The sequence below is a fragment of the Salmo salar genome, chromosome ssa22 (genome assembly GCF_905237065.1).
Source record: "Salmo salar chromosome ssa22, Ssal_v3.1, whole genome shotgun sequence".
NCBI classification, from domain to species: domain Eukaryota; kingdom Metazoa; phylum Chordata; class Actinopteri; order Salmoniformes; family Salmonidae; genus Salmo; species Salmo salar.
This window is the reverse complement of record NC_059463.1, coordinates 52526786-52544222: the sequence shown is the minus strand read 5'-3', so window position 1 is coordinate 52544222 and position 17437 is coordinate 52526786. Positions and strand designations below refer to the sequence as shown.

At 43.8% G+C, this 17437-nt stretch overlaps 1 protein-coding gene across 1 annotated transcript in view; it reads left to right on the top strand.

The window, feature by feature from the left end:
- LOC106583712 (collagen alpha-1(II) chain) overlaps positions 1-17437 on the top strand; it is an 89842-nt gene that overhangs the window by 27234 nt on the left and 45171 nt on the right. The window contains 8 exon segments of the mRNA XM_014168237.2: positions 3257-3310; positions 9893-9946; positions 11337-11390; positions 11598-11651; positions 11847-11891; positions 12595-12648; positions 14140-14184; positions 14433-14486. Of these exon segments, the coding sequence (XP_014023712.2) occupies positions 3257-3310; positions 9893-9946; positions 11337-11390; positions 11598-11651; positions 11847-11891; positions 12595-12648; positions 14140-14184; positions 14433-14486 (414 nt within the window).

The window sequence follows — 17437 nt, the reverse complement described above, 5'->3', positions numbered from 1 at the left end:
CAGGGGCAGAATGACAGATCTTTACCAAGTCAGCTCAGAGATTCGATCTAGCAACCTTTCGGTTACTGGTCCAACACTCTAACCACTAGGCTACCTGCCACCCCACTCACAATTCATTCTCCATAATCCCATATTGTCAGTGCCAGCCCATAGCCAAATGTTTAGCTTGCTAGTTAACGTTAGCATATATGCTAGCTAGCACAACATAGCTAGTTAGCTAAGGACATTGCACTAACTCGGCAGCTAGCACAGGCAGCTGTTTCATGGGAACTGGCTAATCCATTGTGCATTATTTATAATGTTAGTACTAGCTCCTGTGGTTTGCTAGCTTGGAGGAAGTATTTAGTGTTGTGTGCACTAAGATAGCTACCATCCCATAGCCTACATTGTATATAAAGTGTGACTGGCTCATCCGTGGATGTACGGAGAAAACATCCTAATAAATAAAAAAACTCCCACTGTGATAAGTACCATTGGCAGTCTATCGGCAGTGATATTCTCGGTGTGTTTCAAATTCTCAGTGTGTTTCATGCTTTAAAAAAAAACGGTGCTATCTAGATCCTAAAAAGATTATTCAGCAGTCCCCATAGGATAACCTGTTGAAGAGGACTTTTTGGTTCCATGTTAAACCCTTTCCATAGAGGGTTCTACATGGAACCCAAAAGAGTTCTACCTGGAACCAAAAAGGGTTCTCCTATGGGGACAGACCAATAACCCTTTTGGAACCCTTTTTTCTAACAGTGCGGGGTTAGAGACTGAAAGGGACCGACAGAGGTGCGCACACACACACACACACACACACGCACACACTCCTAGGTGATATGAGGGCATTATGAGAGCCACCACCACTGTGTTAATCTCCTCCTGCTGAGAGCAGATACACAGAAGCCTGATCAGATGCCTGATCAGACAGACAGGCAGAGAGACAGACAGACTGACAGACGGACAGACAGATGGACAGGGAGACAGACGGACAGACATACGGACGGACAGACGGGGATACGGACGGACAGACAGACGGACGAACAGACAGACAGGGAGACAGGGAGACAGGGGGACAGACGGACAGGAAGACAGACGGACAGGGAGACAGTCGGACAGACAGGGAGACAGACAGACAGACAGACAGACAGACAGACAGACAGACAGACAGACAGACAGACAGGCTCCTTCTCCTTTCACCTCCAACCTCGAGTCCACTGTTTAATACATCATTACCTGCAATTAGAATCAGACCTGCTGGGTCTGTTGTTGGCAGGCCAGAAGGAATCACATCAGTTCCCATAGACACACACACACACACACGGAACACACACACACACACACACACGTCCCCAAAAAACAACCCTAGTACTAAAGCTTTGGCCAAGAAACAGTTGGCCAATACACTCAGAGGATATTGAAGTATTACTTCAACCTAATCTACCTGTAAAGTTTGTTGATTCTGCAGTCTTCCCGTAGAGCGTCCCATAAAGAGTCTACCCATAGAAAGAGTCCATCAAAGGTGAAACAACCGGAAAAAAACATTGCAGTTTACTGTAACATTCTCTTGTTTTTAGCCATACATGGTCAAATAACTTGCCTCCACTGTATGCTCTGTCCTGGCATAATTTATCAAGATAAGCAAATCACAATAATATTAACCACTTCAAAGCACTTCCCGTCATGATTCATATTAGTGTGGCAGGAAGCTCACTACCCTGTCTATCTGTCAGCTTGTATGTATCAATAAAACAACCCCTTTTCTATAATACAAATCATAATTAACATTATCTGTGGACACATTTTTATATATACAGTACAGTACCAGTCAAAAGTTTGGACACACCTACTCATTCCAGCGTTTTTCTTTATTTTTTACTATTTTCAACAATGTAGAATAATAGTGAAGACATCAAAACTATGAAATAACACATATGGAATCATGTAGTAACCAAAAAACTGTTAAACAGTTCAAAAAACATTATATTTCAGATTCTTCAAAGTAACCACCCTTTGCGTTGATGACAGCTTTGTACGCTCTTGGCATTCTCTCAACCAGCTTCATGAGGTAGTCACCTGGAATGCGTTTCAATTAACAAGTGTGACTTGTTAAATGTTAATTTGTGGAATTTCTTTCCTTCTTAATGTGTTTGAGCCAATCAGTTGTGTTGTGACAAGATAGGGGTGGTATACAGAAGATAGCCCTATTTGGTAAAAGTCCATATTATGGCAAGAACAGCTCAAATAAGCAAAGAGAAATGACAGTTCATCATTACTTTAAGACAGGAAGGTCAGTCAATCTGGAAAATTTCTAGAACTTTGAAAGTTTCTTCCAGTGCAGTAGCAAAAACCATCAAGCGCTATGATGAAACTGGACCGACCACATAAAAGGAAGACCCAGAGTTACCTGAGAGTGGCTGTCATAAGGACGTTCTCAACCAGGGGTGCTTGTTAATGAGACAGGGAAATGTCTTTACGACACACACACACACACACAGACACACACACACGTTTACGCACACACACACTCCGTCTACCCTGTCACTGTGGTGTATAACGTGTATGACCTCTACGGTGCTGCCCTCTATTGGTTTAGGTCCTCCTGACAGGGCCTCATGGTCTGTCTATCTGACTGTCTTCTCTGTTCTCTCCTCTCCTGACAGGGCCTCATGGTCTGTCTATCTGACTAACTGTCTTCTCTGTTCTCTTCCCTCCTGACAGGGCCTCATGGTCTGTCTATCTGATTAACTGTCTTCTCTGTTCTCTTCCCTCCTGACAGGGCCTCATGGTCTGTCTATCTGACTGTCTTCTCTGTTCTCTTCCCTCCTGACAGGGCCTCATGGTCTGTCTATCTGACTAACTGTCTTCTCTCTTCTCTTCCCTCCTGACAGGGCCTCATGGTCTGTCTATCTGACTAACTGTCTTCTCTGTTCTCTTCCCTCCTGATAGGGCCTCACGGTCTGTCTATCTGACTAACTGTCTTCTCTCTTCTCTTCTTTCCTGACAGGTCCTCATTGTCTGTCTATCTGACTAACTGTCTTCTCTGATCTCTCCTCTCCTGACAGGGCCTCACGGTCTGTCTATCTGACTAACTGTCTTCTCTCTTTTCTCCTGACAGGGCCTCATGGTCTGTCTATCTGACTGTCTTCTCTCTTTTCTCCTGACAGGGCTTCTTGGGTCTGTCTGTTCTGACTAACTCTCTCTGTTCTCTTCTCTCCTGACAGGGCCTCATGGTCTGTCTATCTGACTAACTGTCTCTGTTCTCTCCTGACAGGGCCCGTTGGGTCCCCGTGGTCCACCTGGACCCTCTGGTAAACCTGGAGATGACGTAAGTAGAACTACTGCCACTTTCACTATCACATACACACACAACTGTAACCTCCGCAGGCTATTGAGGATGTGTCTGATGCAGGAGACTAATACAAGTGTAAAAGAAAGCAGAGCCAAATGACATGACACACACTGTTTCCATTGATCTCTCCCACCCATCCATACTGTTTCCATTGATCTCCCCCACCCATCCACACTGTTTCCATTGATCTCCCCCACCCATCCACACTGTTTCCATTGATCTCCCTCACCCATCCACACTGTTTCCATTGATCTCCCCCACCCATCCACACTGTTTCCATTGATCTCCCCCACCCATCCACACTGTTTCCATTGATCTCTCCCACCCATCCATACTGTTTCCATTGATCTCCCCACCCATTCACACTGTTTCCATTGATCTCCCCCACCCTCCACACTGTTTCCATTGATCTCCCCCACCCATCCACACTGTTTCCATTGATCTCCCCCACCCATCCACACTGTTTCCATTGATCTCCCCCACCCATCCACACTCTACACTGTTTCCATTGATCTCCCCCACCCATCCCACTGTTTCCATTGATCTCCCCCACCCATCCATACTGTTTCCATTGATCTCCCCCACCCATCTCTACTGTTTCCATTGATCTCCCCCACCATCCACACTGTTTCCATTGATCTCCCCCACCATCCACACTGTTCCCATTGATCTCCCCCACCCTCCATTCTGTTTCCATTGATCTCCCCACCCTCTTCACTGTTTCCATTGATCTCCCCCACCCTCCACACTGTTTCCATTGATCTCCCCCATCCATACTGTTTCCATTGATCTCCCCCACCCTCCAAACTGTTCCCATTGATCTCCCCCACCCTCCATACTGTTTCCATTGATCTCCCCCACCCTCCAAACTGTTCCCATTGATCTCCCCCACCCTCCACACTGTTTCCATTGATCTCCCCCACCATCAATACTGTTTCCATTGATCTCCCCCACCCATTCACACTGTTTCCATTGATCTCCCCCACCCTCCACACTGTTTCCATTGATCTCCCCCACCCATCCACACTGTTTCCATTGATCTCCCCCACCCATCCATACTGTTTCCATTGATCTCCCCCACCCATCCACACTCTACACTGTTTCCATTGATCTCCCCCACCCATCCACACTGTTTCCATTGATCTCCCCCACCCATCCATACTGTTTCCATTGATCTCCCCCACCCATCTCTACTGTTTCCATTGATCTCCCCCACCATCCACACTGTTTCCATTGATCTCCCCCACCCTCCATACTGTTTCCATTGATCTCCCCCACCCTCTTCACTGTTTCCATTGATCTCCCCCACCCTCCACACTGTTTCCATTGATCTCCCCCATCCATACTGTTTCCATTGATCTCCCCCACCCTCCAAACTGTTCCCATTGATCTCCCCCACCCTCCATACTGTTTCCATTGATCTCCCCCACCCTCCAAACTGTTCCCATTGATCTCCCCCACCCTCCACACTGTTTCCATTGATCTCCCCCACCATCAATACTGTTTCCATTGATCTCCCCACCCTCTGCACTGTTTCCATTGATCTCCCCCACCCTCCACACTGTTTCCATTGATCTCCCCCCATCCATACTGTTTCCATTGATCTCCCCCACCCATCCACACTGTTTCCATTGATCTCCCCCACCCTCCACACTGTTTCCATTGATCTCCCCCACCCATCCACACTGTATCCATTGATCTTCCTCCCACCTGTCCACACTGTTTCCATTGATCTCCTCCACCCATCCATCCTGTTTCCATTGTTTTCCCCCACCCATCCACACTGACTGTTGTCGATTGGTAGAATGTTAACAGTACGTTTACACCAATAAAATAACAATACAAAAATACTATGAAGTGAAAATCATTCACTGTTCGTACACTGTCCTAAATAATTCCCCCTCACATAGAAATGTCCTCATAGCTAGGGCCAGGAGTTTTTCTTGGTGATGATGTTACAGGGTCAGGAAAATCTCCTGGCCCTCATCATGCTGTTCCCTCACAGTCAGCTATCCCCTTTGGATTCTCTGTGGCTCAGTTGGTAGAGCATGGTGTTTGCTAACGCCAGCATGGTGTGTGTAACGCCAGGGTTGTGGGTTCAATTCCCATGGGGGGGCCAGTACAAAAAAAAAATGCGTTGTATGAAATGTATGCATTCACCACTGTAAGTTGCTCTGGATAAGAGTGTCTGCTAAATGACTAAAATGTGGTTTGTCTACAGTCCATCTGGCCAATCACTCCTCATGTAAAGTTCATGTGTGAGCCAATCACTATTGTGCCCATCCACACCTCTCCCACACCAATATTGTCACACCTCTAACAGCCACATGTACAAACTCTATCATATGGTCATAATATGAAAATTGTAATCTGTCCCCTGTGGTCTGTACCCAGTGGTTTCTCCCCAGTGATCTGTGTACTGTATATCATCATCTGATAGAGATGATTAGAAACAATTGAATAATGTTTATATGTCTTACATTACATTATCATGTGTATATACTTTATTTCATACATCTATTGCATCTTGCCTATGCCGCTTGGCCATCGCTTATCCATATATTTATATGTACTTATTCTCACTCACCCCTTTAGATTTGTGTGTATTAGGTAGTTGTTGGGAATTGTTAGATTACTTGTTAGATATTACTGCACTGTTGGAACTAGAAGCACAAGCATTTCGCTACACTCCCATTAACATCTGCTAGCCATGTGTATGTGACCAATAACATTTGATTTGATTTGATTGAAACAAGTGAAAAATAAATATTGAAACTGCAGTTCCGCCATTCAGCCACTGGGTGGCAGCTGACTGGCCCACTAGTCATTTATCAGTGACCATCAGGAGGCACTGTTTGCTAATTGAATTTCAATCTGAAATGTCTATTTCAAGAGTGTGGCTTGTAAAATAATATACTGCTCAAAAAAATAAGGGGAACACTTAAACAACACAATGTACCTCCAAGTCAATCACACTTCTGTGAAATCAAACTGTCCACTTAGGAAGCAACACTGATTGACAATAAATTTCACATGCTGTTGTGCAAATGGAATAGACAACAGGTGGAAATTATAGGCAATTAGCAAGACACCCCCAATAAAGGAGTGGTACTGCAGGTGGTAACCACAGACCACTTCTCAGTTCCTATGCTTCCTGGCTGATGTTTTGGTCACTTTTGAATGCTGGCGGTGCTTTCACTCTAGTGGTAGCATGAGACGGAGTCTACAACCCACACAAGTGGCTCAGGTAGTGCTGCTCATCCAGGATGGCACATCAATGCGAGCTGTGGCAAGAAGAATTGCTGTGTCTGTCAGCGTAGTGTCCAGAGCATGGTGGCGCTACCAGGAGACAGGCCAGTACATCAGGAGACGTGGAGGAGGCCGTAGGAGGGCAACAACCCAGCAGCAGGACCGCTACCTCTGCCTTTGTGCAAGGAGGAGCAGGAGGAGCATTGCCAGAGCCCTGCAAAATGACCTCCAGCAGGCCACAAATGTGCATATGTCTGCTCAAACGGTCAGAAACAGACTCCATGAGGGTGGTATGAGGGCCCGACGTCCACAGGTGGGGGTTGTGCTTACAGCCCAACACCGTGCAGGATGTTTGGCATTTGCCAGAGAACACCAAGATTGGCAAATTCGCCAATGGCGCCCTGTGCTCTTCACAGATGAAAGCAGGTTCATACTGAGCACATGTGACAGACGTGACAGTCTGGAGACGGCGTGGAGAACGTTCTGCTGCCTGCAACATCCTCCAGCATGACCGGTTTGGCGGTGGGTCAGTCATGGTGTGGGGTGACATTTCTTTGGGGGGCCGCACAGCCCTCCATGTGCTCACCAGAGGTAGCCTGACTGCCATTAGGTACCGAGATGAGATCCTCAGACCCCTTGTGAGGCCATATGCTGGTGCGGTTGGCCCTGGGTTCCTCCTAATGCAAGACAATGCTAGACCTCATGTGGCTGGAGTGTGTCAGCAGTTCCTGCAAGAGGAAGGCATTGATGCTATGGACTGGCCCGCCCGTTCCCCAGACCTGAATCCAATTGAGCACATCTGGGACATCATGTCTCGCTCCATCCACCAACGCCACGTTGCACCACAGACTGTCCAGGAGTTGGTGGATGCTTTAGTCCAGGTCTGGGAGGAGATCCCTCAGGAGACCATCCGCCACCTCATCAGGAGCATGCCCAGGCGTTGTAGGGAGGTCATACAGGCACGTGGAGGCCACACACACTACTGAGCCTCACTTTGACTTGTTTTAAGGACATTACATCAAAGTTGGATCAGCCTGTAGTGTGGTTTTCCACTTTAATTTTGAGTGTGACTCCAAATCCAGACCTCCATGGGTTGATAAATTGGATTTCCATGGATTATTTTTGTGTGATTTTGTTGTCAGCACATTCAACTATGTAAAGATAAAATTATTTAATAAGATTATTTCATTCATTCAGATCTAGGATGTGTTATTTTAGTGTTCCCTTAATTTTTTTGAGCAGTGTATTATCGTAACAATAAATTGTGAATGATCAAAACTTTTTTATTTTATTTTATTGATCTATATTTAGTTTTTACTATACATGTAATGTTTTTATTTTAATTGTATTTACATCACAGACAGCTAACTGATCTGATCTCTTCTCCCTCCCCTCCTCTCTGTCTCTTCCTCTCTGTCTCTTCCTCTGTCTCTTCCTCTCTGTCTCTTCCTCTCTGTCTCTTCCTCTCTGTCTCTTCCTCTCTGTCTCTTCCTCTCTGTCTCTTCCTCTCTGTCTCTTCCTCTCTGTCTCTTCCTCTCTGTCTCTTTCTCTCTGTCTCTTCCTCTCTGTCTCTTCCTCTCTGTCTCTTCCTCTCTGTCTCTTCCTCTCTGTCTCCTCCTCTCTGTCTCTTCCTCTCTCTCTTCCTCTCTGTCTCTTCCTCTCTGTCTCTTTCTCTCTGTCTCTGTCTCTTTCTCTCTGTCTCTTCCTCTCTGTCTCTTCCTCTCTGTCTCTTCCTCTCTGTCTCTTCCTCTCTGTCTCTTTCTCTCTGTCTCTTTCTCTCTGTCTCCTCCTCTCTGTCTCCTCCTCTCTGTCTCTTCCTCTCTGTCTCTTCCTCTCTGTCTCTTCCTCGCTGTCTCTTCCTCTCTGTCTCTTTCTCTGTCTCTTCCTCTCTGTCTCTTCCTCACTGTCTCTTTCTCTCTGTCTCTTCCTCTCTGTCTCTTCCTCTCTGTCTCTTCCTCTCTGTCTCTTTCTCTCTGTCTCTTCCTCTCTGTTTCTTCCTCTCTGTTTCTTCCTCTCTGTCTCTTCCTCTCTGTCTCCTCCTCTCTGTCTCTTCCTCTCTGTCTCTTTCTCTCTTTCTCTCTCTGTCTCTTCCTCTCTTTCTCTCTCTGTCTCTTCCTCTCTGTCTCTTCCTCTCTGTCTCTTCCTCTCTGTCTCTTCCTCTCTGTCTCTTCCTCTCTGTCTCTTTCTCTCTGTCTCTTTCTCTCTGTCTCTTCCTCTCTGTCTCTTCCTCTCTGTCTCTTCCTCTCTGTCTCTTCCTCTCTGTCTCTTCCTCTCTGTCTCTTCCTCTCTGTCTCTTCCTCTCTGTCTCTTCCTCTCTGTCTCTTCCTCTCTGTCTCCTCCTCTCTGTCTCCTCCTCTCTGTCTCTTCCTCTCTGTCTCTTCCTCTCTGTCTCTTCCTCTCTGTCTCTTCTCTCTGTCTCTTCCTCTCTGTCTCTTTCTCTCTGTCTCCTCCTCTCTGTCTCTTTCTCTCTGTCTCTTCCTCTCTGTCCCTTCCTCTCTTTCTCTCCTCTGTCTCTTCCTCTCTGTCTCTTCCTCTCTGTCTCTTCCTCTCTGTCTCTTCCTCTCTTCTCTCTCTCTGTCTCTTCCTCTCTGTCTCTTTCTCTCTGTCTCTTCCTCTCTGTCTCCTCCTCTCTGTCTCCTCCTCTCTGTCTCTTTCTCTCTGTCTCTTCCTCTCTGTCTCTTCCTCTCTTTCTCTCTCTGTCTCTTCCTCTCTGTCTCTTTCTCTCTGTCTCTTCCTCTCTGTCTCTTTCTCTCTGTCTCTTTCTCTCTGTCTCTTCCTCTCTGTCTCTTCCTCTCTGTCTCTTTCTCTCTGTCTCTTCCTCTCTGTCTCTTCCTCTCTGTCTCTTCCTCTCTGTCTCTTTCTCTCTGTCTCTTCCTCTCTGTCTCTTCCTCTCTGTCTCTTCCTCTCTGTCTCTTCCTCTCTGTCTCTTCCTCTCTGTCTCTTCCTCTCTGTCTCTTCCTCTCTGTCTCTTCCTCTCTGTCTCTTCCTCTCTGTCTCTTTCTCTCTGTCTCTTCCTCTCTGTCTCTACCTCTCTGTCTCTACCTCTCTGTCTCTTACTCTCTGTCTCTTCCTCTCTGTCTCTTTCTCTCTGTCTCTTCCTCTCTGTCTCTTTCTCTCTGTCTCTTCCTCACTGTCTCTTTCTCTCTGTCTCTTTCTCTCTGTCTCTTCCTCTCTGTCTCTCTCTCTTCCTCTCTGTCTCTTCCTCTCTGTCTCTGTCTCTTCCTCTCTGTCTCTGTCTCTTTCTCTCTGTCTCTTCCTTTCTGTCTTTCTCTCTCTCCCTTCCTCTCTGTCTCTTTCTCTCTGCTAAAGGGTGAGGCTGGCAAACCCGGCAAGGGTGGTGATCGTGGACCTTCTGGTCCTCAGGTATGGTTTCATTATCTCTTCTCTATCTATTCATGTATATGTTCATTTATCTGTTCATTTATCTACACTCAATTTATCTCACTTCCTATTCATGCTGACTTAGTTATTACAGTTGTACACACAACCATTTTTATGTAAACTGCATTGTTGGTTAGGGGCTCGTAAGTAAGCATTTCATGTAAGGTCTACACCTGTTGTATTCGGTGCATGTGTCTAATACCATTTGATTTGATTTGATGTGATGATCATTCAAGCAGACAAGAGAAGTATACAGTCCAGTTAGAAGACTCTCTAAGATGATTCAGTCAGATACAATCCAGTTAGAAGACTCTCTAAGATGATTCAGTCAGATACAATCCAGTTAGAAAACTCTCCAAGATGATTCAGTCAGATACAATCCAGTTAGAAGACTCTCTAAGATGATTCAGTCAGATACAATCCAGTTAGAAGACTCTCTAAGATGATTTAGTCAGATACAGTCCAGTTAGAAGACTCTCTAAGATGATTCAGTCAGATACAATCCAGTTAGAAGACTCTCTAAGATGATTCAGTCAGATACAATCCAGTTAGAAGACTCTCTAAGATGATTCAGTCAGATACAATCCAGTTAGAAGACTCTCTAAGATGATTCAGTCAGATACAATCCAGTTAGAAGACTCTCTAAGATGATTCAGTCAGATACAATCCAGTTAGAAGACTCTCTAAGATGATTCAGTCAGATACAATCCAGTTAGAAAACTCTCCAAGATGATTCAGTCAGATACAATCCAGTTAGAAGACTCTCCAAGATGATTCAGTCAGATACAATCCAGTTAGAAGACTCTCTAAGATGATTCAGTCAGATACAATCCAGTTAGAAGACTCTCTAAGATGATTCAGTCAGATACAATCCAGTTAGAAGACTCTCTAAGATGATTCAGTCAGATACAATCCAGTTAGAAGACTCTCTAAGATGATTCAGTCAGATACAATCCAGTTAGAAGACTCTCTAAGATGATTCAGTCAGATACAATCCAGTTAGAAGACTCTCTAAGATGATTCAGTCAGATACAATCCAGTTAGAAGACTCTCCAAGATGATTCAGTCAGATACAATCCAGTTAGAAGACTCTCTAAGATGATTCAGTCAGATACAGTCTAGTTAGAAGACTCTCCAAGATGATTCAGTCAGACAAAAGAGGAAGAGAGTTCTCTACTAAATCCTCCCTCATGTCATCTGTCTCTCTGGCCCTCTGACCTTCTGCCCCTTGACCATCATATGTCTGGCTCCAAACCAGACTAGACCAGAGCAGGAAAGCAGATCTGGAGAAAAACGGAATAACCATTCCATTGTCTCCAATCTCTCCTCTTTCTATCTTCCCCTGTCTCTTGTTTTCTCTTCTCTACAACAGGGAACCCGTGGATTCCCAGGAACTCCCGGTCTGCCTGGAATCAAAGGGCATAGAGTGAGTGATGGCATAGTAGTGATAATATACAATATATAATATGTCATCTTCAAATGTGTTCTTTCCTGTTTACCTACTTTTAGTGAACGTGTATGTGTTTGTCATTGTTATACTGCTGTGGGCAACTGCATTGCCCAGTCAATGTGACAGTAAAGACTTGGTTCCCAGTCCTGTACTCATGATATTGTCTGTATCTCCTCTTTCCAGGGTTATCCAGGTCTTGATGGGCTCAAGGGAGAGGGTGGAGCTGCTGGTTCTAAGGTAGGAAGGACTCAACATCAGCATCCTCTATCTCTCTCAAGTCATTCTAATCTCACAGATATCCTACTTTGCCTTTTTTGTCTGTCATGTTGTGATGCCTGTTTACCTACCATTCTGACCACCTCTAAAACACAAACCCCTCCTCCTTTTCTCTCCGTCTCCTCCTACTAATTGAATGACTCTTCTCTGTTCTAGGGGGAGTCTGGTGCGCCCGGTGAGAATGGCGCTCCCGGACCCATGGTGAGCACAGATGGATACCTGTCAGACAACTGATACCTGTCAGACAACTGATACCTGTCAGATAACTGATACCTGTCAGACAACTGATACCTGTCAGATAACTGATACCTGTCAGACAACTGATACCTGTCAGATAACTGATACCTGTCAGACAACTGATACCTGTCAGATAACTGATACCTGTCAGACAACTGATACCTGTCAGACAACTGATACCTGTCAGACAACTGATACCTGTCAGATAACTGATACCTGTCAGACAACTGATACCTGTCAGACAACTGATACCTGTCAGACAACTGATACCTGTCAGACAACTGATACCTGTCAGACAACTGATACCTGTCAGATAACTGATACCTGTCAGATAACTGATACCTGTCAGACAACTGATACCTGTCAGATAACTGATACCTGTCAGATAACTGATACCTGTCAGATAACTGATACCTGTCAGATAACTGATACCTGTCAGATAACTGATACCTGTCAGACAACTGATACCTGTCAGACAACTGATACCTGTCAGACACATTACAATGTGACATCATATGTGGTGTATGTAGTAGAGTAGAAATACTGTGAAATAGATCTGCCACACATTGAATATCTATGGCACATAGGCTATGAGATCTACATGTGATACTGTTGACTGTTTGTGACCGTAACCTCTGCACCTCTCATTTTCTCTCCCTCTCTAAAGGGACCACGTGGTCTGCCCGGTGAGAGAGGTCGCCCCGGTCCCTCTGGAGCTGCTGTAAGTACCTTTCCCTGGCCTAAACCACTCATTACAGTGCCCTGTCCTGAACTCCATATCTAGAACTCATACTAGAACTCCCTGTCTTGAACTCATTCTAGAACCATGTCTAGAACTCATTCTAGAACCATGTCTAGAACTCATACTAGAACTCATACTAGAACTCATACTAGAACTCACACTAGAACTCATTCTAGAATTCATACCTGAACCATGTCTAGAACTCATACTAGAACCATGTCTAGAACTCATACTATAACTAATACTAGAACCATGTCTAGAACTCATGCTAGAACTCATACTAGAACCATGTCTAGAACTCATAATAGAACTCATTCTAGAACCATGTCTAGAACCCATACTAGAACCATGTCTAGAACTCATACTAGAACTCATTCTAGAACCATGTCTAGAACTCATACTAGATCTCATACTAGAACCATGTCTAGAACTCATACTAGAACTCATTCTAGAACCATGTCTAGAACTCATACTAGAACTCATTCTAGAACCATGTCTAGAACTCATACTAGAACCATGTCTAGAACTCATACTATAACTCATTCTAGAACCATGTCTAGAACTCATACTAGATCTCATACTAGAACCATGTCTAGAACTCATACTAGAACTCATTCTAGAACCATGTCTAGAACTCATACTAGAACTCATTCTAGAACCATGTCTAGAACCCATACTAGAACTCATTCTAGAACCATGTCTAGAGCTCAGACTAGAACTCATACTTTGAGCCGTGTCTAGAACTCATACTAGGACTCATTTTAGAACCATGTCTAGAACTCATACTAAAACTCATACTAGAACTCATTTTAGAACCATGTCTAGAACTCATACTAGAACCATGTCTAGAACTCATTCTAGAACTCATACTAGAACCATGTCTAGAACTCATACTAGAACTCATACTAGAACTCATACTGTAACTCGTACTAGAACTCATTCTATGACCATGTCTATAACTCATGCTATAACTCATACTAGAACCATGTCTAGAACTCATGCTAGAACTCATACTAGAACCATGTCTAGAACTCATACGAGAACCATGTCTGGAACTCATACTAGAACTTATACTAGAACTCATACTATAACTCCCTGTCAAGAACTCATACTAGAACTCATACTATAACTCATTCTAGAACCATGTCTAGAACTCATACTAAAACTCATACTAGAACTCATTCTAGAACCATGTCTAAAACTCATACTATAACCATGTCTAGAACTCATGCTAGAACCATGTCTAGAACTCATACTAGAACCGTGTCTGGAACTCATACTAGAACTTATACTAGATCCATGTCTAGAACATACTAGAACCATGTCTAGAACTCTATCTACAACCTGTCTAGAACCTTCTGTCTCTGAAGAATAATGTAGTGTCAATCCAGTGATCAGTACTTGACAATATGCGTTATGGAGCTGGTTCTCTGCTGTGTGGTGACAGTATCTTGTCTTTCTCCTGTCTAGGGTGCTCGTGGTAATGACGGTCTGCCCGGCCCTGCTGGTCCTCCTGTAAGTATTATTGCAATGTAGTTTTATTCATTATTTAATTTCACTTGATACTGTACAGTACACTGTACGTTTAAGCAGAAATCTAAGTGTTGCTGCAATACACCTTAATGCCCTCACTGTGGCAGTAGTGTTTGTTGACTCACTCCCATCTCCTCCCTCTACCCCTCCTTTCTTTCACCTCTTTCCTCTACCCCACCTTCCCTCCCCCCCTCCCCTCCACTCTCTCCTCTCTCTTTCTCTCTCTGTAGGGCCCAGTTGGTCCATCTGGTGCTCCAGGCTTCCCCGGCTCTCCAGGTTCTAAGGTATGTCACTGTCCTTTTATCTCTGTGTCTGGAAAGTTCCGGTTTTGTGACTTAGCCATATAAACCCAGGGGTACGTCAATGAAGAATTATTTTGTACAAATACATTATTTTAGAGTATAAGGATGGGTACAAACTAAGATGCTACTGTACATTGGGTACTGTTCGTGTAAAAGGGCTAGAGAGAAAATGGTGGAGTTCAGTTCAGAAATATCTTCTTTTTTTAAAAACGTAAGCTGAAGAAAGAGTGAAAGAGGTCAAACCGGAGAAGGCAGCGTTAGAAAAGTGCTCTGAAACTAAAACCTATTTTCCTCCATCTGAGAGAGGGGGTTTGGGAGGTGGGCTGTTTTATTTCCTTCTCTCCACTTGCTTAAGACTGAGTCCTGCTGAATGGTGAGCCGACAGGCCAGACTTGTGTGTGTGTGTGTGTGTGTGTGTGTGTGTGTGTGTGTGTGTGTGTGTGTGTGTGTGTGTGTGTGTGTGTGTGTGTGTGTGTGTGTGTGTGTGTGTGTGTGTGTGTGTGTGTGTGTGTGTGTGTGTGTGTGTTTTACTGCTGGTTTCACTTTCCTCTGTTGTCCCTCTCAGTCTCCCAGTCATGGAACATCTTTTAAAGATTCAGCTATTGGACACACTGTTCTGGGTACCCCACACAAAGAATGATCTGTAAGGTCCCTCAGTCGGGTAGTGAATTTCAAGAACATATTCAACCACAAAGACCAGAGATTTTCCAATGCCTCGCAAAGAAGGGCACAGATTGGTATATTGGTAAAAAATAAATAAAAAGCAGACACTGAATATCCCTTTGAGCATGGTGAATTAGTCATTTTAAAACAGTTACACAGTTTAATGGCTGTGATAGGAGAAACCTGAGTATGGATCAATAACACACTAAATCCCTCAAACTCAACTCTGGACTTTGAAGCCAGTTCCACTGCATTATTTAATTGTTCTCCTCTAACCAGGGACTGATTTAGACCTGGGACACCATGTGTGTGCAATTAATTATCAGGTAGAACAGAAAACCAGCAGGCTCCGGACCTCGTAGGGTAAGAGTTGAGTACCCCTGCACTAAAGTAATACTGCAAAGAATGTTGCAAAGAAATTAACTTTTTGTCTTCATTAAGTTTGCATTATATTTGGGGCAAATCCAGCACAACACATCTCTGAGTACTACTGTGTCTTGTTATGGGTATGCCCTGTCATCGGCAAGGACTAGAAGGTTTTTAGGATGAAAAGAAACGGAATAGCGCTATGCACAGGTAAAATCCTAGAGGAAATCCTGGCATAGTCTGCTTTCCACCAGACACTGGAAGACGAATTCACCTTTCAGCAGGATAATATCCTAAAACACAAGGCCAAATATACACTGGAGTTGCTTACCAAGACGACATTGAATGTTCCTGAGTGGCCTACTTACAGTTTTCACTCAAATCTCCTTGAAAATCTATGGCAAGACTTGAAAATGGCTGTCTAGCAATGATCAATAACCAACTTGACAGAGCTTGAAGAATACTAAAATGATGGGCAAATATTGTACAATGCAGGTGTGCAAAGCTCTTAGAGACTTACCCAGAAAGACTCACAGCTATAGTTGTTGCCAAAGGTGTTTCTAACATGTATTGACGCAGGGGGTTAAATACTTATTTAATCAAGATATATTATTGATTTACCAATTATTATTTTATTTTTTTAAAGAAAATAGCATTTTCCCCCCATTTTGACAGAGTACTTTGTGTAGATTGTTGACAAAAAAAAGACAATTTAATCAATTTAATCCCACTTTGTAATAAAACAAAATGTGGGAAAAGTAAAGGGGGTTGAATACTTTCCGAAGGCCCTGTAGATGCCAAATGATCTGAGGGCTTTTGTGCGACTGTGTGTGTGTGTGTGTGTACGTGAGAGAGAGCGTGCTTGCCTGCATGTGTGTGTGTGTGTGTGCGCGGGCAACCATGTCTGCATGCATGTGTGACTGTGTGTGTAGGTGGCTAATGTTACAAAAACCACCTGGTGTGTAAACGACAATGTTTCCTCTAGAAACCTTTAGAAATGTAGAAACAGTTCAAGTGGTCAACCTGTTTATTCTTGCTGCGCTCCACTTATAGAAGCATAAATGTAGAACCATATATATATACCCTTAGCTTGCTTCCTATCAGTCCTGGGGTCAAATCGTATTTGAATGAATCTTTCAAATCCCATATGGCACTCTAAAGTAAAAAAAACAAAAAACATTTAAAATACTTTTTGAACCCAGGTCTGTTTTCTATAGCCTACCCTGAACCTTAACATTCAAGAGACCCAAAGCCATCTATTTCTAATATGTGTATTTGTTTGAATGACTCAAATATACACAGTAGGCTATATACATAAACTACCAGGTTGCAGTTGTAAATGAGAACTTGTTCTCAACTAGCCTACCTGGTTAAATAAAGGTTTAAAAAAAACATTAAAAAAATACATATTGTATAAAGGAAAGGCATATTACGTGTTTCCATGTGTCCCCACATGCAGTCTATGTACACAAGGATATCAGGGAGGGGAAGTGCCGACCTCTCCACCACCCTTATAAACACATACAGTATATATCATGTCATGTTGTATAGAACACCATAGACAGTTAGGAATTTCATTCACCCAGTTTCCCAAAGGCTATGACCTCACTATGCAGTGCAATGATTGGCTGTGGTCTGTAGTAAGGGCGTATAGCCTTGTCTGACAATAATACTTGAGTGAGTCAGGATAACTCTCCTCATTCTATTTTATTAGACCAGTAGACCTGGAAACCATTATACACTTGGATCTGGCTACTGCCCGTTATTAAATTACTTTTATTTGAAAGCTAAGGTTCATTTAATTGAGTCATAAGTAGGGTTTCTAATTGTTTCTCTCCAAATGCTGACAATATTTTATTCTTAATTTAATTTGTCTTCCAATAAAAGTAGTTCGACTTTATACA